Source organism: Diaphorina citri, unplaced genomic scaffold (assembly GCF_000475195.1).
Source record: "Diaphorina citri unplaced genomic scaffold, Diaci psyllid genome assembly version 1.1 scaffold2042, whole genome shotgun sequence".
Classification (NCBI taxonomy): Eukaryota; Metazoa; Arthropoda; class Insecta; order Hemiptera; family Psyllidae; genus Diaphorina; species Diaphorina citri.
The window spans coordinates 12,265-37,575 of record NW_007379467.1 but is presented as its reverse complement, the minus strand read 5'-3'; the positions used below and the strand labels follow the sequence as shown (position 1 = coordinate 37,575).

Sequence of the window (25,311 nt, the reverse complement as noted above, 5' to 3'; positions counted from 1 at the left end):
CAGATAGTCCAGATGGAGTTTTCCCTCCATCTCTGAAAGTCTGAACCACACACCTCTTCCTTCATATCGATTCCTGGGTTCGATTCCCCAAATCGACAAAAGATTGAGCTCACATTTTCCGACTTGCGTATTTCTCTATGTTCATTAGAAGTACATACCTACCCAAACTCTGTTTATTATATTCAGGCTCTAAACAAGATGTCCCACTAGTCCCATGTGGGTTCGAATCCCACAAGGAGCATGATTTTATTAATTATTTCTTTGAGAATTCGACCAAATGATCAGAAAGCACAAAGCGCCAAGACGATGAGGTGGTATACAATGGTACAGTACTCAGGAAATAACACTTTCTATTTCAATCACAAAAAGTATGTACCTACCTCTGTGTAGTGTGTACCTACGTATATTATCTTTAAAGTTATTGAGTTCCTACCTTCAGGTCTTTCGGTATCTATTGTGTACCTACAATATGAAAAGTATCTTTGTTAAGATAAATTTATCCATCTTGGAGTAATGGAGAAGGTACATGTACCTAATAATGAGCCAACTAATCATAATAACAAAGTACTCATGTTGATCTACGGATCTACCACAGCACCGCGAGATTTGATTATTCAACCAGTTTGTGTTAAGGACAGGCTAATCTTGGCCTTCACACAGTCCCAGGACTCTCTGTAGGCAACTTTGATGACTAGTTTAAATCTTGAACCTGAACCTGAACTTATTTACATAGTGGTCGCAATTGAGGAAATAACAACGAGCCAAGTTGTGATTATGAGTGGATATGAGTGGGCTAATGTCAACTAGGAAACAGAGTGCGTGTCTGAAGTGGTTTTCTAGTGGGGTTCTACTAAATCAACTGCGAAGCTGTCATCTCTGTGAACTGAGATTAGTGGAAACCGGTATGGAAGTTTCCAGAGAGGTTTGTTGACATGAGTTGACACCTAGTGGGTGGAGATTAATTGATACGAGAGAAGAGGGTGTGGATTTGTGGAATTGCCAACATTGTTGGTATTTTCTTTTTATTTTTCCGAAGAATGCAACTCAGTGGAGAGATTTTGCAATTCTGTTGTTGTTGTTGTTGTTGTTGTTGTTGTTGTTGTTGTTGTTGTTGTTGTTGTTGTTGTTGTTGTTGTTGGTGTTCTCAAGCGTGTTTCTTTAAACCAGCAGCTCTTTAACTGAAGGCTGATCTGTGAGAAATGAACATAAAGCTACCGATCCGACAAACAGATAGAAGATAACAGCATTATTTATTAATTTCTATTTATTAGGAAGAGGTTCCCTACACTAAGTAATGAGAAAATACCTATTGCATCAATCGGTCCAAATTTACAAAGTCCGGAAATGGGTGGAAATATCCGTTTTAAGGTCCTCATCTGATTAAAAAAAAGTGATTTTTACTCGTAGACCATGGTCTGTACGTAAGTAAAAAATGTCCTTGGTAGACAATACCTACCTACATTGCAGCCCATCGAGAAGAAAGACAAGAAGAAGAAGACATCTGAGTCAACAAAACGTGACAACAACAATACCCAGGACAGCACTATCAACACCAGGAACACCCAGAACAGTAATAGCTACTAACAACCCATTTCTATGCAGAGCATATGGCAAAGAAACAACAACAACAACAACAACAACAACAACAACAACAACAACAACAACAACAACAACAACAACAACAACATCAACACCAGGAACACCAGGAACACCCAGAACAATAATAGCAACTAACAACCCAAGTACCCTAACAACCCATTTTTATGCAGAACATGTGGCAAAGAATACAAAACACCTCCTAGATTTCAGATATGGCATATCCTATCCAGGAGACATTTTGGTAATTCTAGGAATTGATATCACACACGCTGCAGATCTAAATGGTATACGTACCCACGTACCACGTAATTTTACAGGAAATATCTCGAGAATAGTCGAGAACGGTTTGGTGTAGAGTGATGAAATTAGGCACAATAAGAAAAGAAATACAGACATACCTACAGGAGGAGGTATACATAATAAATTGTTCTGACTGTAAACTTACTTACTTTACTTTCCGTGTCCGCTTTGACCAATGACCGTGTCAGACTGTAAACTGTAAAACATCCATCCGAACACTAACCGCTCCACTTTGTTGTGTTAAAATAGAAAGGGGAAAAAAATCTCGGGTCATTTTCAAACGATCATTTTCAAACGACCAATACAAAATACCTACTCATGATTATTTTCTTTCTCCTGTGAGATGAGATATATATAGGTACTCATAGTGAATGAGATATAATAATATGTAGTTATACCTACAATATTAATGATGGTTTGATGGTGAATAAGTCTTGTTGATACATCTGGTACATGATAGAGAATTGTGGTTATACAACAGAACTAGTTGGACCACTTTATTTCCGATATCGATAACAATGGAATTCACGTTGTAAGTTGTAAGCATCATAAATACATCAGATACCAATTTATCGTTATCATTACTTATTGTTTTTTATTACTAGCTTCTAGACTGCTAGAGCATCATAAATCCATATCTATCAGTACTTAGCTAGTTGTTGGACCACTTTATTTCCGATATCGATAACAATGGAATTCACGTTGTAAGTTGTAAGCATCATAAATACATCAGATACCAATTTATCATTATCATTACTACTTATTGTTTTTTATTACTTTATTACCTAGCTATATAGGTACTAGCTTCTAGACTGCTAGAGCATCATAAATCCATATCTATCAGTACTTAGCTACCTGTCCAGATAAAATATTGTTTTTAATGTTAACATTGTTTATTATGGTGGTGATCCATCGAACTGACCTTCCTTAATAAGCGTACGAAGCAAGTTCAAAGTTTCAATAGGCGATATTGCATTCAGTGCGGCTGCGGAGTGTTATGTATGAGTACTGTAAGCACTGTACCTATAGAGCAGGGGTTTCCAACTAGCGGCCCGCCAGGCCATTTTCGTGGCCCGCGAAGCTTTTGAGATTTGTACAAAACTTACTTAAATGTAAAAAAAAGGCAAAAATCTTCGAACACTTTTTGAAAAATAGGTTTGGATAAGTCCTTCTATGGGGACAGACAGACTGACAGACAGACACCGAAGCGAATACAATAGCCCGTCCACTATACCTTTTTATTACTATCGTAATAATAAAGGAAGGACGGGCTAAAAACCCTACATTCGGGAAAGGGAAATCGAGTTTAAAGATTTCAATTTACCTATACGGCAAACATACGTTTTTGACATACGACAAAACGATTTAGTGGTTTTTAAGGGGTTTAGGATAAAGAAAAAAAATATAGGATCAAAATTTAGGATCATAGGAACTATTTGACCAAAAACCAAAAATCGATTTTTTTGACATACGGCGTTTTTGCTCAGCACGGCAGTATAGTGCCTATGTTTCCTCTTGGGTCTTGTGTAAGTACCTATTCTGTTTTACTTTCATTATTTTACGTATTTTATCTCTCTTTTGTATTGAACCAGGGGATGTTGCCAGTTGAACACACATATTAGCATAAAGAACATTACACCCATTTGAGTTTTGGCAAGACCGCATTCTTGGTTAACCTCCAGATGAAAAGCGCTCCGACCATCATTGAGTTAAAATTACCAACACTACCTCTTAGGTACTGGTACATATTATTATTTATTATTAACAGTTTCATAGCCCAGAGCTATAGCATTTATTTACATGAAATTAACAAAATTACACAAAAATTTGGTACAAAATAAAATACAAGAAAATACGTATGAGAGAGAGAGAGAGAGAGAGAGAGAGAGAGAGAGAGAGAGGGGGGAAATGGAGAGAGAGAAAAAAAGAGAAAAATAATTCTAAGATACCTATTCCTAAATCCATCATGTAGGTACCTATCAATCTTGTATTTTATTCTGTATCAAATTTTTGTGTAATTATTTTGTCAACACTACATATTGTCTATTGCACATTGCATATCTAATTAATTTGCGGCGTTCATACAATCCAAAACCAACATTGATTCTGCCAGCTAGGTAGTTTGTAGTTTGGAGTGTAGCTTGTCTGCCTTGTAAGGGGGTGCGATTCCCGCCCAGTGTGGATTTTATCCCACACAGACAAGGTTCCTTTTCTGAACACTTCCCTCTGCCAAACCTCTAAAAAAAAAGAACACAGACATCACACAAACACTTTATTTTGTTCATTCGTAATACCTAGATCACGTTTAATGTTTTAACGAAAAATTGATGTAGGTAGGTCATTTTTGTTGAAAAATGCTCACATAAATAGGTACCTATTTCGGTATGTTTGTATCATTGGATATAGCTATTAAATAAGTGTGTCTATTAAAAGACTAAGGTGTTATAATAGGCACCTATAATTATGGTGAACCAGGCCTACATAATAAAAGTGAGTTTTGGGTTTTCATCTTTCATGTGAACCAGACAAACAAATATGGGTACATGTACATCTCATATTTTTATTTATGTTTTTCTACATTTTCATCTTCCGTTTTTATGTATTTTTCATTTTGTTAATAGGTACTCATCTTGAGAGTTTTTTATGGATTTTCCAAGATGAACAGGAAGTGTCTTAGTAGGAATAGGTATACTTAATAACTATCAAGCAGGAATAAGGAGATACTAGTGCCTATATTTTACTGAGCTGAAATTAATACCTGATGTTGACGCAGTTAAAATAAATACGGGGATGAAACGGGATTCGAACTATAAACACCGAGTTCAAGATCATTCTCCATGTTATTCCGGTAGACGATACACATCGTTGTATTGTACTTAGTAGTTTTCTCTCCATTATATTATAATAGACTGTCTGGCAGTGTGCCAGGAATTAGAGGAATACCTGATAATAAAATTATGAGTGACATTGTGGCACACTTGAAATCAAATCATGAATTCTTTGTGGTAAAGCAGAGCTTTTTCACAACTTTCGTGGGTATCACAGCATTACTAAGTGCCTTATTTACCATGAATTCTCATCTACTCGTATCATTATCTGGACAAACTAGCTAAGTACTGATAGATATGGATTTATGATGCTCTAGCAGTCTAGAAGCTAGTACCTATATAGCTAGGTAATAAAGTAATAAAAAACAATAAGTAGTAATGATAATGATAAATTGGTATCTGATGTATTTATGATGCTTACAACTTACAACGTGAATTCCATTGTTATCGATATCGGAAATAAAGTGGTCCAACTAGTTCTGTTGTATAACCACAATTCTCTATCATGTACCAGATGTACCAACAAGACTTATTCACCATCAAACCATCATTAATATTGTATAACTACATATTATATCCCATTCACTATGAGTACCGAGATATATCTCATCTCACAGGACAAAGAAAATAATCATTGCTGCCCCCTAGGTAGGTAGGAGTAGGTATTTTGTATTGGTGACTAAAAATGATTGTTTGAAAATGACCCGAGATTTTTTTCCCCTTTCTATTTCAACACAACAAAGTGGAGCGGTTAGTGTTCGGATGGATGTTTTACAGTCAGAACAATTTATCATGTATACCTCCTCCTGTAGGTATGTCTGTATTTCTTTTCTTATTGTACCTCATTTCATCACTCTACACCAAACCGTTCTCGAGTATTCTCGAGATATTTCCTGTAAAATGTACCTACGTGGTACGTGTGAAGTGTTATCTAAAACTTTCTCGCTTTGAGTTCATAGGTCGTCGCTACAAATTTCAAGATCAGAGCTCATTTGTGTGAAAAAATGTGAAAAAAAAAAAATCCCCGAAAAACCACTTTTTGGGTTTTTTGGTTCTCCGGACAAAATTTGCTTTTTTCATTAGAACGGCAATTAAAAATTGAATTTTCGACCTTCTAAAGTTACTTTTTCGGAGTTTCGACCTCAGATTTGGATTTTTCACTACTTTTTACGTAGGAATTGACCATTTATTAATAATTTTTACCCATTTGCAACTCCTCCACTACATATTGTCTATTGCATATTGCATATCTAATTAATTTGCGGCGTTCATACAATCCAAAACCAACATTGATTCTGCCAGCTAGGTAGTTCGTAGTTTGGAGTGTAGCTTGTCTGCCTTGTAAGTGCTCGGGGGTGCGCTTCCCGCCCAGTGTGGATTTTATCCCACACAGACAAGGTTCCTTTTCTGAACACTTCCCTCTGCCAAACCTCGAAAAAAAAAAGAACACACACATCACACAAACACTTTATTTTGTTCATTCGTAGGTAATACCTAGATCACGTTTAATGTTTTAACGAAAAAATTGATGTAGGTAGGTCATTTTTGTTGAAAAATGCTCACATAAATAGGTACCTATTTCGGTATGTTTGTATCATTGGATATAGCTATTAAATAGGTGTGTCTATTAAGACTAAGGTGTTATAATGGGCACCTATAATTATGTGAACCAGGCCTACCTACATAGTAAAAGTAAGTTTTGGGTTTTCATCTTTCATGTGAACCAGACCTACGAATAAGGGCACATTAATGTAGATCTCATATTTTAATTTATGTTTTTCTACAATTTCATCTTCCGTTTTTATGTATTTTTCATTTTGTTAATACTCATCTTGAGAGTTTTTTATGGATTTTCCAAGATGAACAGGAAGTGTCTTAGTAGGAATAGGTATACTTAATAACTATCAAGCAGGAATAAGTAGATACTAATGCCTATATTTTACTGAACACAAATATGTATTGTGATGTTGACGCAGTTAAAATAAATACGGGGATGAAACGGGATTCGAACTATAGACACCGAGTTCAAGAACATTCTCCATGTTATTCCGGTAGACGATACACAAGTTGTATTGTAGGTAGTAGTTTAATATTATAATAGGCTGTCTGACAGTATGCCAAGAATAATATGAGTGTAGCATTGTGGCACACTTCAAATCAAAGCATGAATTCTTTGTAGTAAAGCAGAGAGCTTTTTCACAACTTTCGTGGGTATCACAGCAGTATACTAAGTGCCTTATTTACCATGACTTCTCATCTACTCGTGACGTATCATCAATCATTTTACAGTGATAATGCCGCCACTGGTCGCTACTTGATTGAAGTAGCTACTCAATTGTCCTCACGAGACTGAATGCACCCCGACCTCCAAGCACAAAGCCGAAAAAACTTCGACCCTGCTGTCTCGGGCGTGCAAGTGCAAGCCTAGTTTTCCAAATATTTTATATTTCAACCTCCTCAGTTTCTCTAAAATTCACCTGCAGCACCTCTAAAGAGTCCGCATACTCAGGTTTATTCTAGAGAAAAGCTGTAAGTCCATATACTGTCCCATTAAGAGGATACCAAGAGGTGCCTAAGGGCAGAGAGCTAGCTCGGGGCCCCCGAATTGAAGGGGTCTAATGAGGGGTTTGATAGGTCTGCTATCCCAAGGCCTTGATGGAACTTAGAAGTATACCCTCACTGGTATAATTATTTCAACCTCCTCAGTTTCTCTAAAATTCACCTGTAGCACCTCTAAAGAGTCCGCACACTCAGGTTTATTCCAGAGGAAAGCTGTGAGTCCATATACTGCCCCATTAAGAGGATACTAAGAGGTGTCATCAAGGCCAGAGAGCTAGCTCAGGGCCCCTAAATCGTGGGGGTCTGATGAGGGATATTCAGGTACATAATTATGTCCTTGTACCCTACTTTCTGAGACGGACTTGACCGTAGTCCCATTCAGGTACCCTCAAAAGAGCCAGTGTTACTGTCTGTGGCTTGACAGGGCTGGTTTTGTCTCAGTTTTACGTCCTCCAGCGAGACGAATTTTGTACCTAAATAGGAAGGTAATATTAGGTACACGTTTCACGAAATGCGTTTCACTAGTGTGCATTGCGCCTTGGACTTATTTAAATTGCTAGATAGGTATGTATGTACCTAATACCTATTCAATTTTCCCAGACATAAAGAAATATTATTTACCTACTTTTTCCTCAAATCCAATCTTTCTGTTTTTGGCAGACGGGTAAGTAAGTAGTATTAGATACAATAATTAGCGATTATAGGTACGTGGGAGAAATATTATGCATGAAGTGGGTTAGAATTAGTATGAGTGAGTGAGTGAATCAGTGAGTGAGTCAGTCAGTCAGTTACACAAGGGGCTGTATATATTTGGGATTTTACAGTGATAATGCCGCCACTGGTCGCTACTCGATTGAAGTAGCTACTCAATTGTCCTCACGAGACTGACCTCCAAACACAAAGTAGAAAAAACTTCGACCCTGCTGTCTCCGGCGTGCAAGTGCAAGTCTAGTTTTCCAAATATTTCTACGGGTTACTTTCTTGTTCCTGTGTTCTGTTGATCCAGCACCTAAAGGGGAGTGTTGGGTCTTGTGTCTCTTTTCGCTCATCTGAAGGGAAATATTTCTACGGGTTACTTTCTTGTTCCTGTGTTCTGTTGATCCAGCACCTAAAGGGGAGTGTTGGGTCTTGTGTCTCTTTTCGCTGAAAGAGGGTTGCGGGACATACTACGAGATGGGCATGCTACGACACAGGCCCATGACTCACATCAGCTCTCTATTGAGTGACCTTGAACTGGTGGCAGTGTCAGCAATGTTGTGGTTTCTCGGTTCATGTCATTTCAACCAATGAGGAAACCGCAACTGGCGGTTAATTAACCCGTGCTGTGCTTTAAGGTGTAAAATAATGGCACGACACAAAAACATCTCCCTTTAAATTCGAAATCTACAAAAACTTGAAATGCAAGACTAAGGCCCGTGGCACATTGAAAGCGTATAGTCGCGCGACTACGCTTCCCATGTCCAACGGCCCTTAGTCAACTACCTACTACTGGCCGGGACTTTGGAGTATCATCCACCCTCCCCTTCCCGGTTTGGACTGTTTGGGCTCTCGGTCCCCCCCCCCTTCCAACAATGTCCTGGATACGGTCCTAGGAGGGAGAACAATCTGAGTTTAAACTTAGTTCAAGTTAAACTCATTGGATTAACCAATGTGATTAGTTGATTTTAAAGTTTGGATTGAAATTTAACCCATAAGAAGTCAGATCAATTACTGAAAGGAAAAAAAAAATAATTACTATAATTGCATTAAGTTTGTCTCCAATAATTTTACGTCATAATTTATGAAGTTTTTTCTAATGACTGACCAGATTGGGTTAATTAAATGCCAAATTAATATCTGAGCAGATCTCATCGTTCTAATTAGAAATCCACATCAAATATTGGGACAACATCTTCAGTCCCAAAGAGGGATAAATATTTTCTCTGCTTGGAGTGAGGATAAAGTAAGCTGTTTTGGATTAAGCCACATAGATGAACTCCATACACAAAAGGATGGGTTCAGCTTATACGAATCTACGAAGCCACAGATCTTCACTTGTGTTACTTTCTCACCATCTCGAACGGTTTATCCGATTTTTATCAAATTTAAAAAATGATACCAATAATGGAAATGGAGCAGTTGCAAATGGGTAAAAATTATAAATAAACGGTCAATTCCTACGTAAAAAGTTGTGATAAATCCAAATCTGAGGTCAAAACTCCGAAAAAGTAACTTTAAAAGGTCAAAAACTCAATTTTTAATTGCCGTTCTAATGAAAAAGTTCAATGAGTTGTGACGTCAGATTTCACGTCAAAATGCGCAGAAACGCTTGCGCACAAACAAACGAAGCGGGAGTCATGAATTATGACGTCATCACCTACGGGAGCGTATGCCGTGACGTCAAACTTCACGATTTACCGGTATTTTTTAAATCGATTTATCTCGGTATCTAGAAGTCGTAGAAGAAAAAGAAAAATTCCGTTGGTCCTCATTTTTCCTGCTCTATGACTTTGAAACATCACCCAAGTAAGCGCAACTGATCTATTAGTTCATACAGTATGAGTTCACGTGACGTGATAGTAGTGTGTTTCTACCTTAAGGGACACTCTTTGTTAGGACTAAAAAAAAAAAAAAATCTGGTGTGAACATCACACGACTTTCCTTATCCTATTGAATGATGCTTATTTTTATGTTCTAAAGTAACTTTTACACTCTAACCGTTTAGTCAGTATAGCTGAAAACCGCAAAAAACGGTCGAAAACCGCCAAAAAGCGGTCAAAATACCGTCAACCGCAGCACCTCTCTCAACTAAAAGCTTTTTTACATCCTTTTCACATTTGTGGACTACATACCAAATTTCAAGTCTCTAGCTCATACCGTTCCGGAGGTATTATTGAATTACACCGAAAACCGCCAAAAAGCGGCCAAAATACTGCCAAGCTTTGCACCGATCTTAACCAAAAGTTTCGTGTCGCATCCTTGTCACATTTGACAGCTGCATACCAAATTTCGAGTCTCTAGCTCTTACCGTTCTCGAGATATTTTGTTTACAGACAGACAGAAGGACAGACGGACAGACACACACACACGGACCAATGGCTGAAACTTTGAATTTAGGCTCTAGGCACCTCAAAACGTGTTTTTTCACTAAAAACTGACTATCGAAAATTTGACCTGATTACATTACTTTCCTTCCTATAGGATAAGGAAAGTAAAAATCAATCAATGAAATCATGAATCATTTGTCGTAAAGCAGAGCCTTTTTATAACTTTTGTGGATATCACAGCATTACTGAGCGCCTCCTTTGCATTCAATTTCCATATTTCAACAATCTTTTCACACTATTAATGCCGCCACTGGTCGCTACTCGATCAAAGCCTCAAGAACCTCAATTGTCCTCGGGAGGTTGAATGCAGCCTGAACTTCAAGTTCGATTTTCCCCACATTAAGTCTTTACTCAACATCATCAATGTTTAGATACTTCCCTTACTGTTCGGCCCTGGTAATTACTATCCAACACACCTACCTCGGTGGTGTAGTGGTCAAGGCGCTCGCCTGGTAAACAGGAGGGCGTGGGTTCAATCCCAGCCGAGGTATGGAATTTTATACTCAATATAATTTGAGAATTTGACCACAATAATAGTAGTAGCCTACTGCTGGAGTAAAGGGACTTTTCAGTCCTATGCGAGCAGTATAAATAAGCACTATTATTATCCAACTTGTACGAATACCCAACCCCCACTAAATCCATAGTAATATAGGGCCCTGACCTGGGAATTACTATCCTACTTGTAGCGATACCCAATCCTAATTTAAAGCTATAGTAATGTAGGGCTAAAGTTAGAAGTAAAACTGTGAGGAGAATTACATGCAACATCCAAGTTACGACTCCAGATTACAGGTTCCGAGGTGCTTTAGAGAGACATAAAAAAAAGAGTGGAGGCAAAAGAAGACAAGATAAATACAACAGAAGAAGAAGAAGAAGGGGGGAAGTTGGTGGTGGGTGTTTTTTTTTTTCCCTTTTTTTTTTTTTTTTTTTTTTTTTTTTTTTAATCATTTGGGAGGAACAAACTGACCTACTTTAGTTTGGCCGGTAGCTTGTCTACCTCGTAAGCGCTAATTCGCTGGGCGGATTTTATCCTGAACAGATAAGGTTCGTTCTCGGAATAGATATTAGCTTTTGAATATCCTGTCTTCCTTTTCTCTTCGCTTTCCGGACGATAAAACCTTAGCAGTTACAGTTCCCTCTATCAAACCTCTGAAAGAAGAGAGAGAGAGAGAGAGGGAAACAATCACAACAGACAAACTAAATGCCAAATGCCGAGTAAAAACTTGAAACTCACACCGTTCGATTCTCATTCGCAGCTATAATGACCGACTCTCTGACCAAGGGCTGTCCAAAATGTACGCCCATGCAGAAACAAGTATTTGAGAAGCTCATCCTCCATTATAACGAGAAACAACCGGAGCCTTTTCTCTTCGCTTTCCGGACGATAAAACCTTAGCAGTTACAGTTCCCTCTATCAAACCTCTGAAAGAAGAGAGAGAGAGAGAGAGGGAAACAATCACAACAGACAAACTAAATGCCAAATGCCGAGTAAAAACTTGAAACTCACACCGTTCGATTCTCATTCGCAGCTATAATGACCGACTCTCTGACCAAGGGCTGTCCAAAATGTACGCCCATACAGAAACAAGTATTTGAGAAGCTCATCCTCCATTATAACGAGAAACAACCGGAAAAGAAAAAGAAAAATTCCGTTGGTCCTCATTTTTCCTGCTCTATGACTTTGAAACATCACCCAAGTAAGCGCAACTGATCTATTCCGAAGGATATTGGGCGCAATAGTTCTTTTGAGGGCCTTGTAAGGACTCTATTTCTGATATTCTGAATGAGTTCTACACTCACTGAACAGTGAACAACTAGAAAAACGTTCCTGAAACCAGATTTAGCTAATGGAAGACTGCATTGGTTGGAAAATAGGATCGATCAATTGATGACTAACTAACCTCTTCTCAAGATCTTAAACTGATTTGTACTGAACAGGACAATCTTGCTAGTGTTTCATAGACAAACTCCTGTAGAACAGAAAGAAGGTCGTGGAAACCTCACAGGATCTCCTTCTCGGCCACAGAGGCAACTACTGTGGGATTTATTATTCTATCTGATCGTATAAGATTGAATCGTAAGATAAATAATAGATAGTAAAAATAAAATTGTAGTTTAATGAGTACCAGGCCCAACATATATGGGCATCGATTCCATGAACCATGTAGCATGTAGAGGTCTATTATTTGTACTGTCATCATTCAATCTTCAATCCACACTTCTGTAGGTAATACTCGGTAATAGGTAAGTACCTACATAATTATTATAGGTACCTAGCTAGTACATAATTATTATAGGTACCTAGATAATTGGGTAATCTTGCTGGTTGTTAGGTAATTCGAGTTGGTAAACAAAAGTGACTCAGAAAATGCTACTGTGAATGGTATGATTCAGAAAGAAATGGAAAATTCATAGAACATACCATCTCAATGTACCTATTAGGTATATGTACCTATGTACGTCTATCTTGTTCAGCAAATAAACATTGTACCTACATAGGTAGCCAGATAACATTCTCAAGTCTCAAGTTCACAGGTGAATATTAGGGTCATAATCACCACCGTAAATTTTATCTCGGACATCCTGTGAGCGAATAACTAAACTAACCGTTTGAGATTTTTGAAGAACAAATAGCTGACATCTGACCTCAGACGGGCTAAGTCCAGATGAGATTTATGGTAAGTAGGTACAACTTTACTGTATAACTGTATAACGGTCACTGTAAAAGGTCACTGTATAACAAACCAACAATCAGCAACGTCATCCGAGCTAAGATACTCCAGTGGGCAGGACATGTGGCTCGAGCAGAAGAGGCATCCAATATCAAGAGAACCCTCAACCTACAATACTCCAACCCTCGACCCTTGGACGACCAAGAAACACATGGGAAGATGGTGTCAGGGAATCTCTCGAATCCATTGGAATCCGACAAGATTGGCAGACCATCGCCCAGGACAGACATCAAGAATGGAGAAGGCTGGTGGGGGAGGTCAAGGACCCTCGCGGTCTGTGAAGACCCTGGAGTAAGTAAGGAAGGTACAACTTTAAGTTCTAAAGAGGAAAAATGAACCAAACAACTTAACAAAGGCATGCGATGATTCAGAAAATAGGTACCGATTGCACTAAAACCATCCGGTGTAAATGTGTTGCCTTACCAAGGTATTGAATTCTACAAATTAATGTTAACTGCTGTACAAAGGTAAATAAATTTAAATTATCCTAGGTCTTGTTAACCTAATGATCTTGCTCTCTTACAACCATCAGTTGAAGGTTGATACTTTTATCTTTTATGTGAGATAAAAATAAATACGACCCCAAAGGCGAATTCAGCAAGAACCGATTGGCCAAGTTGAAAAGTAGTGCGAAGAAAGAAGCTTAAAGGCCTTGAACCAAATTGGTTGATTCTGACAATTTTTTACTAAGTATTTTTCCCACTTACATTGATAAAGGGTAGATACCTATTTCTGTAGTTAAATATCAAAGATAGGTATTACCTATTTATACATGTGTAGGTAAATCTAGTTAGTCTCTCTAATGTTATCCATGCAGAATACCTACCTACTAATTCCTACACTTCCATTGTCAAAAATTAAATAGATTATTTTGTACCTATTCTATTCTATTATGGGACTCGTTGCTCCTTTCCCGGAGAGTATGCAATTAACACTGCAACCTCTGTAGATCTATTGTGATCAGTATTTTTTCCCCTGCCCGAGCTGCTATCCCCCGGCCTTGATGGAACCTAGAAGTACCCTCACTGGTATATTTCAACCTCCTCAGTTTCTCTAAAATTCACCTGCAGCACCTCTAAAGAGTCCGCACACTCAGGTTTATTCCAGAGGGAAGCTGTGAGTCCATATACTGCCCCATTAAGAGGATACCAAGAGGTGTCATCAAGGCCAGAGAGCTAGCTCAGGGCCCCTAATTCAGGTATATAATTATGTCGTTGTACCCTGCTTTCTGAGACGGACTTGACCATAGTCCCTTTCAGGTACCCTCAAAAGAGCCAGTGTTATTGTCTGTGGCTTGACAGGGCTGGTTTTGTATCAGTTTTACGTCCTCCAGCGAGGACGAATTTTGTACCTAAATAGGAAGGTAATATTAGGTACACGTTTCACGAAATACGTTTCACTAGTGTGCATTGCGCCTTGGGCTTATTTAACTTGCTAGATATGTACCTAATACCTATTCAATTTTCCCAGACATAAAGAAATATTATTTACCTACTTTTTCCTCAAATCCAATCTTTCTGTTTTTTGGCAGACCGGTAAGTAGTAAATAGGTACAATAATTAATAATAGTTAGCGAATACGTGGGAGAAATATTATAAAATAAATAAATGCAAGAATAAATGAACCTATCAGTGCTAGCAACATCACCTGTAACACGTCTATACGAACATCAAGTTTTTATTTGATGGTTTAGGCTTGTCAGCATGTGGTTGTCTGGTCGAAATGATAATGGCCATCAAAAAACAGAGTTGCATGGAAGACTCGAACCTATAAATAGAACTAAATGAATAAATATTGTTTAATAAAGGTTATTAAAATTTACTACCAATAGGAGACGAAAAGTAACTAACTTTTATAAATTTAATTTAAAAAATCACTAAGGTGGTGGTTTCCTACCGGAACCACTGTGACACAAAGGGTATTACCTATATCTATTATTCATTTATCCATATTGTATCTACAAATTACATAATTTAATTTTGCTGTTGTTCATGCTAAGTATTTTCCTTATTGAATAAATTAAAATGTTTCCACAAAGTAATGTTTTATAATATAGTTTTTCTTTTTCTCCGCCTTATTTCTATAACCGGACAAAACTGTACAGTTTATACATTAACGAAAAAAAAAAAAAAATCTGGTGTGAACATCACACGACTTTCCTTATCCCATTGAATGATGCTTATTTTTATGTTCTAAAGTAACTTTTACAATATCTCTAACCGTTTAGTCAGTATAGCTGAAAACCGCCAAAAAACAGACGAAAACCGCCAAAAAGCGGTCAAAATACCGCCAACCGCAGCTTCTCTCAACCAAAAGTTTCGTGTTATGCGTACATCCTTTTCACATTTGTGGACTACATACCAAATTTCAAGTCTCTAGCTCATACCGTTCCGGACATATTATTGAATTACACCGAACACCGCCAAAAAGCGGCCAAGCGTTGCAACGATCTTAACCAAAAGTTTCGTGTCGCATCCTTGTCACATTTGACAGCTGCATACCAAATTTCAACTCTCTAGCTCTTACCCTTCTCGAGATATTTTGTTTACAGACAGACACACATCACATTTGACAGCTGCATACCAAATTTCAACTCTCTAGCTCTTACCCTTCTCGAGATATTTTGTTTACAGACAGACACACAGACAGAAGGACAGACGGACAGACACACACACGGACCAATGGCTGAAACTTTGGATTTAGGCTCTAGGCACCTCAAAACTTGTTTTTTCACTAAAAACTGACTATCGAAAATTTGACCCGATTACATTACATTCCTTCCTATAGGATAAGGAAAGTAAAAATCAATCAATCAAATCATGAATCATTTGTCATAAAGCAGAGCCTTTTTATAACTTTTGCGGATATCACAGCATTACTTAGCGCCTCCTTTGCATTCAATTCCCATATTTCAACAATCTTTTCACACTATTAATGCCGCCACTGGTCGCTAATGTATAAAACTCAAATATTTCGTCATCTTCCCATCACAGTTCAGGTGTCTTCAGTAGGTGTCAATTCAGGTGTTAGTAGGTGTCGATCATTGATTCTTTGTGTCTCAGATAACTATTGTAAGTCTTTCGCCTAAAAACCTCCTGAAATAAGAAACTGTAGGTCGTCAGGCCACCACCTGAAGTTGTTTCAGTTATTTTTCTATCAGAAAACAAGTGTGTTAACCTCGTTTAACTCGTAACTACTCAAGTTAAACCGAATTTAACTATCCGACTACCAAAAATTTAACCATCTAAGATGTTTCCGACCACCGAACTTCAAGTACAGAGCCGAAAAAACTTCGACCCTGCTGGCCGCTGGGAATCGAACCCGATGTCACCGGCGTGCAACGCGCAAGCCCAGTGTGATAACCACTCGGCCACAGAGGCAACTACTGTGGGATTTATTATTCTATCTGATCGTATAAGATTGAATCGTAAGATAAATAATAGATAGTAAAAATTGTAGTTTAATGAGTACCAGGCCCAACATAATATATGGGCATCGATTCCAGGAACCATGTAGAGTTTGTAGAGGTCTATTATTTGTGCTGTCATCATTCAATCTTCAATCCACACTTCTGTAGGTAATACTCGGTAATAGGTAAGTACATAATTATTATAGGTACCTAGGTATAGATAATCTTGCTGATTGTTCGGTCATTCGAGTTGGTAAACAAAAGTGACTCAGAAAATGCTACTGTGAATGGTATGATTCAGAAAGAAATGGAAAATTCATATAGAACGTACCATCTCAATGTATGTACCTATTAGGTATACCTATGTACGTCTATCTTGTTCAGCAAATAAACATTGTACCTACATAGGTAGCCAGATAACATTCTCAAGTCTCAAGTTCACAGGTGAATATTAGGGTCATAATCACCACCGTAAATTTTATCTCGGACATCCTGTGAGCGAATAACTAAACTAACCGTTTGAGATTTTTGAAGAACAAATAGCTGACATCTGACCTCAGACGGGCTAAGTCCAGATGAGATTTATGGTAAGTAGGTACAACTTTACTGTATAACTGTATAACGGTCACTGTAAAAGGTCACTGTATAACAAACCAACAATCAGCAACGTCATCCGAGCTAAGATACTCCAGTGGGCAGGACATGTGGCTCGAGCAGAAGAGGCATCCAATATCAAGAGAACCCTCAACCTACAATACTCCAACCCTCGACCCTTGGACGACCAAGAAACACATGGGAAGATGGTGTCAGGGAATCTCTCGAATCCATTGGAATCCGACAAGATTGGCAGACCATCGCCCAGGACAGACATCAAGAATGGAGAAGGCTGGTGGGGGAGGTCAAGGACCCTCGCGGTCTGTGAAGACCCTGGAGTAAGTAAGGAAGGTACAACTTTAAGTTCTAAAGAGGAAAAATGAACCAAACAACTTAACAAAGGCATGCGATGATTCAGAAAATAGGTACCGATTGCACTAAAACCATCCGGTGTAAATGTGTTGCCTTACCAAGGTATTGAATTCTACAAATTAATGTTAACTGCTGTACAAAGGTAAATAAATTTAAATTATCCTAGGTCTTGTTAACCTAATGATCTTGCTCTCTTACAACCATCAGTTGAAGGTTGATACTTTTATCTTTTATGTGAGATAAAAATAAATAAATGCAAGAATAAATGAACCTATCAGTGCTAGCAACATCACCTGTAACACGTCTATACGAACATCAAGTTTTTATTTGATGGTTTAGGCTTGTCAGCATGTGGTTGTCTGGTCGAAATGATAATGGCCATCAAAAAACAGAGTTGCATGGAAGACTCGAACCTATAAATAGAACTAAATGAATAAATATTGTTTAATAAAGGTTATTAAAATTTACTACCAATAGGTATTACATAATTTGTGGAAAACCAGTTTGTACTTGTAGAATCTTCACTTTTTCCTTTAACACGACAGACAATAGGTCGTTCGCGCTAGAATCTTCTTTCAAACGCACGTAAAATTAAATTTCAAAATCGTAAATCTCGCATACAAGTTTTTCTTTGTTGATTTGTTATTTTTCTCTTCTCTAAAATAATCAAAGCATGAGCAGTTGTACACAAGGTCAGTCAAGGTTCTGTAGTCTCGCGAACCCTATGCATTCAAACTTCTAGTCACCATCAGATCAGATAGTAACAGTGCGGATAAAGTTAGTCGGAGTAATGCGTTCAGTGGAGACGTATCTAGTGTATGCGGTGACCGCATTGGTTCTGCATCCGGTAACCGCTAGGCCGCAGAATAGTATCCAATCCTCGACAGTGAAAGACGAAATTCCAACCTATCCTACCAGGTATGATTCGATAGATGTGGATCTCATTTTATCCAATGACCGAATCATGAGGAGATATATCGAGTGCATTCTGAACAAGGGACCATGTACTCGGGAGGGCCTGGAGTTGAAACGTAAGTTGGTTCTGAAATTTGTTTGAGGGACTCTCAGTAGGGAATTTTATTTATGTTCAATTTATTTTTATAGGTAGATAAAAAAAAAAAAAAAAAAAAAAAAATCGTCTAACATCTTTTCCGAGGGCAACGTGCTCATGATGCTCAGGCGATTGCCCCTTTGGATGACCAAAAATTTTCTGAACCAAGTTTTATTTATGGCTGGAACCTCAATCTGAGTTCAAACTAAATTTAAATTGCTTTCTGATTATCTCATAAGCTCAACTTAAACTAAGTTACTCAAATTGTGATCCCGACCATTATTTTATTTGAAAGGCAAACAGTAAAATATATCTTGACTTGGCGGGGCGGAGCGCTACCGCGCTCCTTGATTTAAGAAGAAATTTCTTTTTCTACCAACAAAGTAATTATTGCAATACCTATGTTAAGAGAAGAATTTCATGAAAGATGGGCAGACCTTACCCAAGGCTGTCGATGGTCCAGGGTGTATGGACCTGTTGTGGACACGCACCTTGGCTCCTAGTTAACATCACGCAACTCAACTTACAGATCAATAAACTTGGCTTGTAATAAAGAAACTTGTAAGCAAATTTATTGAATTATTTTCCCGGAAAATTTCACTTCGTCCTACGTTATGTTAGTGGAAATAGAGCCCTTGGCAATGCCGGTGATGTCTGGAAAAGCAGACGCTTTTCCCGTTGTGCGTGATTCTGTGAGACAAGTGAAACCGATTTCATGTTTATTGTCCTCACGAGACTGAGTACATTCCGCATTCCAAGCACAGAAAAAACTTCGGAGAAAAGGTTCTATTTCCGAGTGGGCAATAGAACCTGAGACCTTCAGTGTGCGACCCTAGGGTGATACACACTCAAAGCGTACACCCGGTATATGTTTAACGATCTTGTTTTGGCGCCTGCTAAACACACTGCGTCTTGCCACCAATTATATTTGTCGGAAATGTTGGAAGTTAATTTGCTATAGGAACAGGTTTGTCGACTCTCGGTGTTTAGGTAGGTATACTACATGCAATTCATTCGAGGCAAAGTCATTCATCTAGAATGCTAGATAAACAAGATATACCTATGTGTGGAATTGGAGAATTTTCTTGATTATATGTAGAATAATAATAATAATAATTCTAGATTCATAGGCAAAAATGTAGAATTCAGAACCTTACATGACAACTGGGTTGTTCTCAAAAAGTATCAGTCTATCAGGGTGGCAAGGCATATGATTTATACAGGGTGATCAACTTTTTAGGCTCGGAAATAATAGAACTCATATGGACGTACCAAAGGTAGGTACGTCCATATGAAAACCATAATAAAGCTGTGTCCATACATAGTCGACGGCCGATTGATGTCGACTGAAACCGTCTACACCAGTGGTTCTCAAACTTTTTTGCATGGCGCCCCCTTTGGACACATTCTCATTTTTTCCCGCCCCCCTACCAACCCCTCGGTATATTATTTTTACCTATGGTCATGGAATAACAAAATGAGAATTTGAAAATTTGAGATTTTTTTATATTCAAGTAAGTAGGTTACCTACTTGCGGCTGGCTTTCTCCTATCCTGTCTTCCTTCTTTCTTCGATTTCGGGACGATAAGACCATATAGCAGTTACAGTTCCCTCTGTCAAACTCTTTAAAAAAAAGTTTTTCCAACAGGTTATTACTACAAAACGAGGGTGTAACGGGTTCGATTCCCGGCTGGCTATTTATTTAATATCATCACACACAGTCAATCCACAGTGCTTCCGTTGAGCTAGCAGCTACCAATCTCAGTACCTACCAGTAGTGAAGCTGATCATTTAGGACAGCGATTCTCAACTGGGGGTACATGGGAGACCTTCCGGGGGTACGCGAGAAAAAATCGTGTAATGGCGGACAAGAGAAAATTTTGAATTTTGACAGATTAAATTAATTATCAGTGCAGTACAGCCCAGAAAAGTACTGAATTTTGACCTCAAGGTACTGAGTATAATAATTATGTTTAATAGAACTCGGTACTCGGTAGTAATGGTAAACATCAACCTAGGTATGTGTACTCGGTACTCCTTATGCTGGTGTTAAATCCGGGCACCCAAGGGGTGCGCGGGGGTGAAAAGGTAGAGAACCGCTGATTTAGAAAATCATAACTGAGATGATCAGGACCGTATTAATTGGGGAGCGAGGCCCCCCGCCCCTAAACAAAATCCTGGTTGTGGCCCTGGAGTAGACTGCGGTTCGAATCCAAGTAGTGACATGAATTATTTGAGACAAAGGAATGTAATTTTGTAAGAATAAGTTCAACACAAATTCTATAGTGCACTGCACACGTTACAATTTTTCTTACGGTCCGAACAGATGGAACGATAAATTGCACGATTCTGTGTGAATCTAGTAGAGAAATTACAGTTTCAAGTTCACACGAACGATTATCATTCTTACCATCTGATTGTAAGAAGAAATCGTTGGGTATGGGTAGAAGTAAACAATAAAGAATAAAGCACAATTTTTGGAGGTAGGGTCACTAGGTTTTAATGAACGATGATTTTTATTTATTTTAATAAATAAAGGGTGTCCCAAAAAAAAACGCAAGATTTGATGGTTTAATAAAACATGGTTCTCCGTGGAATAAAATGGACTTCTTAGATGATTTGAGAAGTAAACATTCTGAAATTTTGTATGGAACCATAATTAGACCGATAGTATTCTCGACTCCTAGGGAGTGTATTGGTATTGTAAACTAGAATGGTATAGGAGATCACATAACTTTTCTATATGAATAGTCTATTTGACTATTTATGATACCTTAGGACGTCTATACACGGAGATACTGAAAAAGTTTAAAGAGGGAAATGTAACAACGGAGGTCTTATTGTCCCGGAATCGAAGAGGATAGGAGAAAGCCAATTAATACGAGCTGGCTTTCCAACCTCCACCCTAGTATGTATTTTCAATGGAATCCAAAATAGTTCGCTGATTGTCCTCACGAGCTGATTACCTCGCTAGTGAACTTTGAATGTGGAGCTCTGGAAGTTGATGGCTCGAATTTTGGAGGGTAACCCGTCTACCTTCGATACCCGCGCGGTCCGGATTTTATTCTAAACGCATAAGGTTCGTTCTTGGCTTTCTCCTGTATCCTGTCTTATTCCTCCTCTTTTCGCTTTGGGGACGATAAGACCTTAGCAGTTACAGCTCCCACTAACAAACCTCTTGAAAGTTCTTTTTCAGTGCCTCCGTGTGTGGGCGGCCTTTGGGCAATTAAAAATATTAAAATGCAAACTGCATAGAATATCATTACTTAGATAGACCTATTATGATGTATCTATTACGCTCCTACTGCGGTCAGGTGCAAATAGTTATGTGTTAATGTACATGACAAAGCCAAAGCACTACCAGATAGTATCACAAACTTGTTGTAAACATGTAAAGTTCCACGGACTCACCATTGCCTTGTATGAATGAATATTCTGTATAGGCAATCTTGGAGGATTCGAGGCTGGAAAATCTCAAGACGCATCTCCGATCTCATACCGGTGAGAAACCGTACACGTGTGAATATCCTGGCTGTAGTAAAGCATTTAGTAATGCGTCGGATCGAGCTAAACATCAGAACAGAACTCACTCTAATGAGGTAAGAATTAAACTCCCAAAAGCCCAAAGTCTTAATGTGCAGTTCGAAATATTATCAAGGCCCAAATTGGTAAAATACAACCCTTTATCGGTTCTTTGGTGATTCTTCCTTTGCTGCCGTTTCTCCTTCATGAAATTCGATTATCCAGTTTGGGAGTTTGGGACCTACAAGACCTAGGTAACTTTGAGAGTTTGAAATAGTCATTACTACCTACTACCTACCTAGTACCTAACCAAGATAAAAGAACACTATGCATGTTTTTCTGTTACAAGCCTACAATAAACGATGAGTGAAATAGTAAGTTTTACCGTTTAAGTTTGTAATTAGTACAAGATTGACTAACTGGAAGGGGATGTTACCATACAGTCCATACATCAGTAGTGTTTACACGAGACCAGACACTGGACTGCTTATTATAGGTATCTGGCGTCGTCCTAATCTATTCCAAACTAATCTTCTAGATCTAATCCAATATACTAAGCTAATGAAATTAAATCTAGCCTATCCTCTCCTGTCCTCACAGAAACCGTACGTGTGTGGAGAAGAGAACTGCACTAAGCGGTACACGGATCCGTCATCACTCCGCAAACACATCAAGACTGTGCATGGTGAGCATTGCTACGCCAACAAGAAGCATAAGGGCATGCCCTCCAAGGATAAAGATGGGCTGGGTGGAGCCTCGCCTAGTCGGAGTGACGATATGCCTCTGTCCGCCAAGACTGCCAGCGTGTCCAGCCCTAGTATCAAGTCAGAGGTGAGTGTTGACCTTGATCCTTTGAGTCCTTCTTCAAGGTCACTCCAGTTGGAGGACTAGAGAAAATTTGGACTTGATGCGTCTGTCAGGTCTACCTGATACCTAAAGAAAAGCCGGCCTTACCACTCTATTATATCTTTGCAACCAGTCTTCAAAAGATCAAAATATGCATCATCATTCATCAACCAATATTCGCCAGTCTAGTTAGCTTAGTTGGTAGTGCCTCTGCCTTGTAAGCCCTAGGTCCAGGGTCCGATTATATTTATCAATGTGATTATCTGTGATAATTTCCTACCTATAAAGGATTCAGAATTGCCGATGGCAGTTCCTTTCAACTTATCCTAAACCTCTCTGTTCCTGATTAGTATTCCGATTTGTTGTCAAGATGTTGAAGGATTTACATTATGCGAGTTATCTACGAGTGTTCTGTTATTTATGCCAAGTGCCAAATTTTGGATTTTTGCTACTGTTTTTTAATATTGTCTTTTGGAGAAAAAACTCTTCTTCCTAAATTGAGTGAAACCCTTTTGGCAAGACCTTATGTGTAACATCGCGTTGTGTTAAAGTTATTTTATTGCTGTTTCTGATAATGCGGACGTTGTTGACAATCCTGTCAGTGATTCTATTCTGGGCCAATATTTATCAATGTGATTATCTGTGATAATTTCCTACCTATAAAGGATTCAGAATTGCCGATGGCAGTTCCTTTCAACTTATCCTAAAAACCTCTCTGTTCCTGATTAGTATTCCGATTTGTTGTCAAGATGTTGAAGGATTTACATTATGCCATTTGTAAGTTCAGGCAGATAGTTTTGTAGGTTCTCGTGTTTTGTAGGTACTTACTCGTAAGATAAAAGATATGCGAGCTGGAAGGAAATTGATATGCCTCTGTCCGCCAAGACTGCCAGCGTGTCCAGCCCTAGTATCAAGTCAGAGGTGAGTGTTGACCTTGATCCTTTGAGTCCTTGTTCAAGGTCACTCCAGTTGGAGGACTAGAGAAAATTTGGACTTGATGCGTCTGTCAGGTCTACCTGATACCTAGAGAAAAGCCGGTCTTAGCACTTCAAAAGATCAAAATATGCATCATCATTCATCAACCAGTATTCGCCAGTCTAGTTAGCTTAGTTGGTAGTGCCTCTGCCTTGTAAGCCCTAGGTCCAGGGCCCGATCACCGCCCGGGACAAACTTTATCCTGGACACCTGAAGTTTGTTCCTGGAATCTCGGAAAGGCTGCCTTAGCTTGGTCTCATTCTCTCTTCGATGTCGGAACGATAAGACCTCAGTAATAATTGCAGTTCCCTCTATGAAACCTGCTCCCGAATAAAAATGAATGAAGTTCTAACCCATCACGCCCGTTTTCAGGAGACCTGGCACTCCCCCGACACGCACTCCCCAGCACACCAGGGCTCTTCTCCCCTGTCCGTGGCCCCCCACCATACACCCCATACATACGATGACGTCATCAGTGATAGCAACTTCTCGTCTGGTAGTCATTATGCTGCTCTGGACGATAGCTGTTGGCCCCCCGAAGCAGACCAGCAGGACTTTGATAGATTGGAGGTAAGAACGCGGGGGCTTGGATAATTGATACATTAGGTACATCAATGGGGATCTTTCTTACGAAATAACTAGATTCGTAGAAGCTTAATCCCTCCTTCGGGGCATCCACGCCTACACCTAAGCCTCAAAGTAGGCTTTTTGTATGTGTAGGTAACGAAATTATTGTTTTCCATACACAAAAAGCTCAAGGTGTAGGATCAACTCCCCCAAAAGATGGGTTAAGATTTTACCAATATACGTACGGAGTCAACTTTACAGGACCATTGCACCCCATTTTGTTACTTGCCAATATTCTTCTTCGAATATTGCGTTCTCTTTTATGATTCTCAACTAAGTTTTGATTGGTTCTGAGAGTATTTTACCGATCTCCTGACCCAGATGACCGAGTCTTTGGAGTCTTTTGAGACCCACTGCAGGGTACTCTATGAAATCGATACACGTGTCAACGGAGGTAGCAAAAAATGGGATATAGGGTTCTTTTCTCTTCTTCGGAAACCTGCTACCATTTTGTTGAGTTAAGCAACAACTAACCCCAATTTTTCTCTCCCCTCCTCTAGCTGTATGATCTACCGGAAGAATTGCAAGCAGTGGTAGATCTTGCTCCTCCACCCGCCGCTGTGAGGCCCCCCACCATCCACCCCAAGTCCAGACAACAGGTCAAGCCTGCAATCTCACCTGCCATGCCTCCCCTGTCACAACTCCCACCTAGTGGTAAGTTCAGAATCGGTCCCTACAGGAAATCCTTAATCTTATAGTCAAAGGAAGTGTTTTTGAAGTGTTTTCATGTTTTAATATCTAATTATCTTTTAGCCACGAAAGGGTTAAGGATCTTCCATTTTTTTTTTTTTTTTTTTTTTTTTTTCTC

The 25,311-nt window shown here is 38.8% G+C and overlaps 2 protein-coding genes across 2 annotated transcripts in view; both read left to right on the top strand.

The window, feature by feature from the left end:
• Positions 1 to 18,083: 18,083 nt before the first annotated feature.
• On the top strand, positions 18,084 to 18,549 carry LOC103518018 (putative odorant-binding protein A10). Its single transcript, XM_008483068.3, has one exon. The coding sequence runs from the start codon at positions 18,273 to 18,275 to the stop codon at positions 18,537 to 18,539; it is 267 nt and encodes an 88-aa protein (XP_008481290.1). The 5' UTR covers positions 18,084 to 18,272; the 3' UTR covers positions 18,540 to 18,549.
• Positions 18,550 to 19,147: 598 nt separating this feature from the next.
• LOC103518015 (protein cubitus interruptus-like) overlaps positions 19,148 to 25,311 on the top strand; it is a gene marked incomplete at its 3' end in the record, with an annotated part of 16,773 nt that continues 10,609 nt past the window's right edge. The window contains 5 exon segments of the mRNA XM_017447659.1: positions 19,148 to 19,225; positions 21,977 to 22,132; positions 22,656 to 22,886; positions 24,249 to 24,446; positions 25,004 to 25,157. Coding sequence (XP_017303148.1) covers positions 19,148 to 19,225; positions 21,977 to 22,132; positions 22,656 to 22,886; positions 24,249 to 24,446; positions 25,004 to 25,157 — 817 coding nt within the window.

Excerpts from the sequence above, each read along its gene's own strand:
- LOC103518018 (XM_008483068.3), top strand. The coding sequence starts at position 18,273 with ATGCGTTCAGTGGAGACGTATCTAGTGTATGCGGTGACCGCATTGGTT.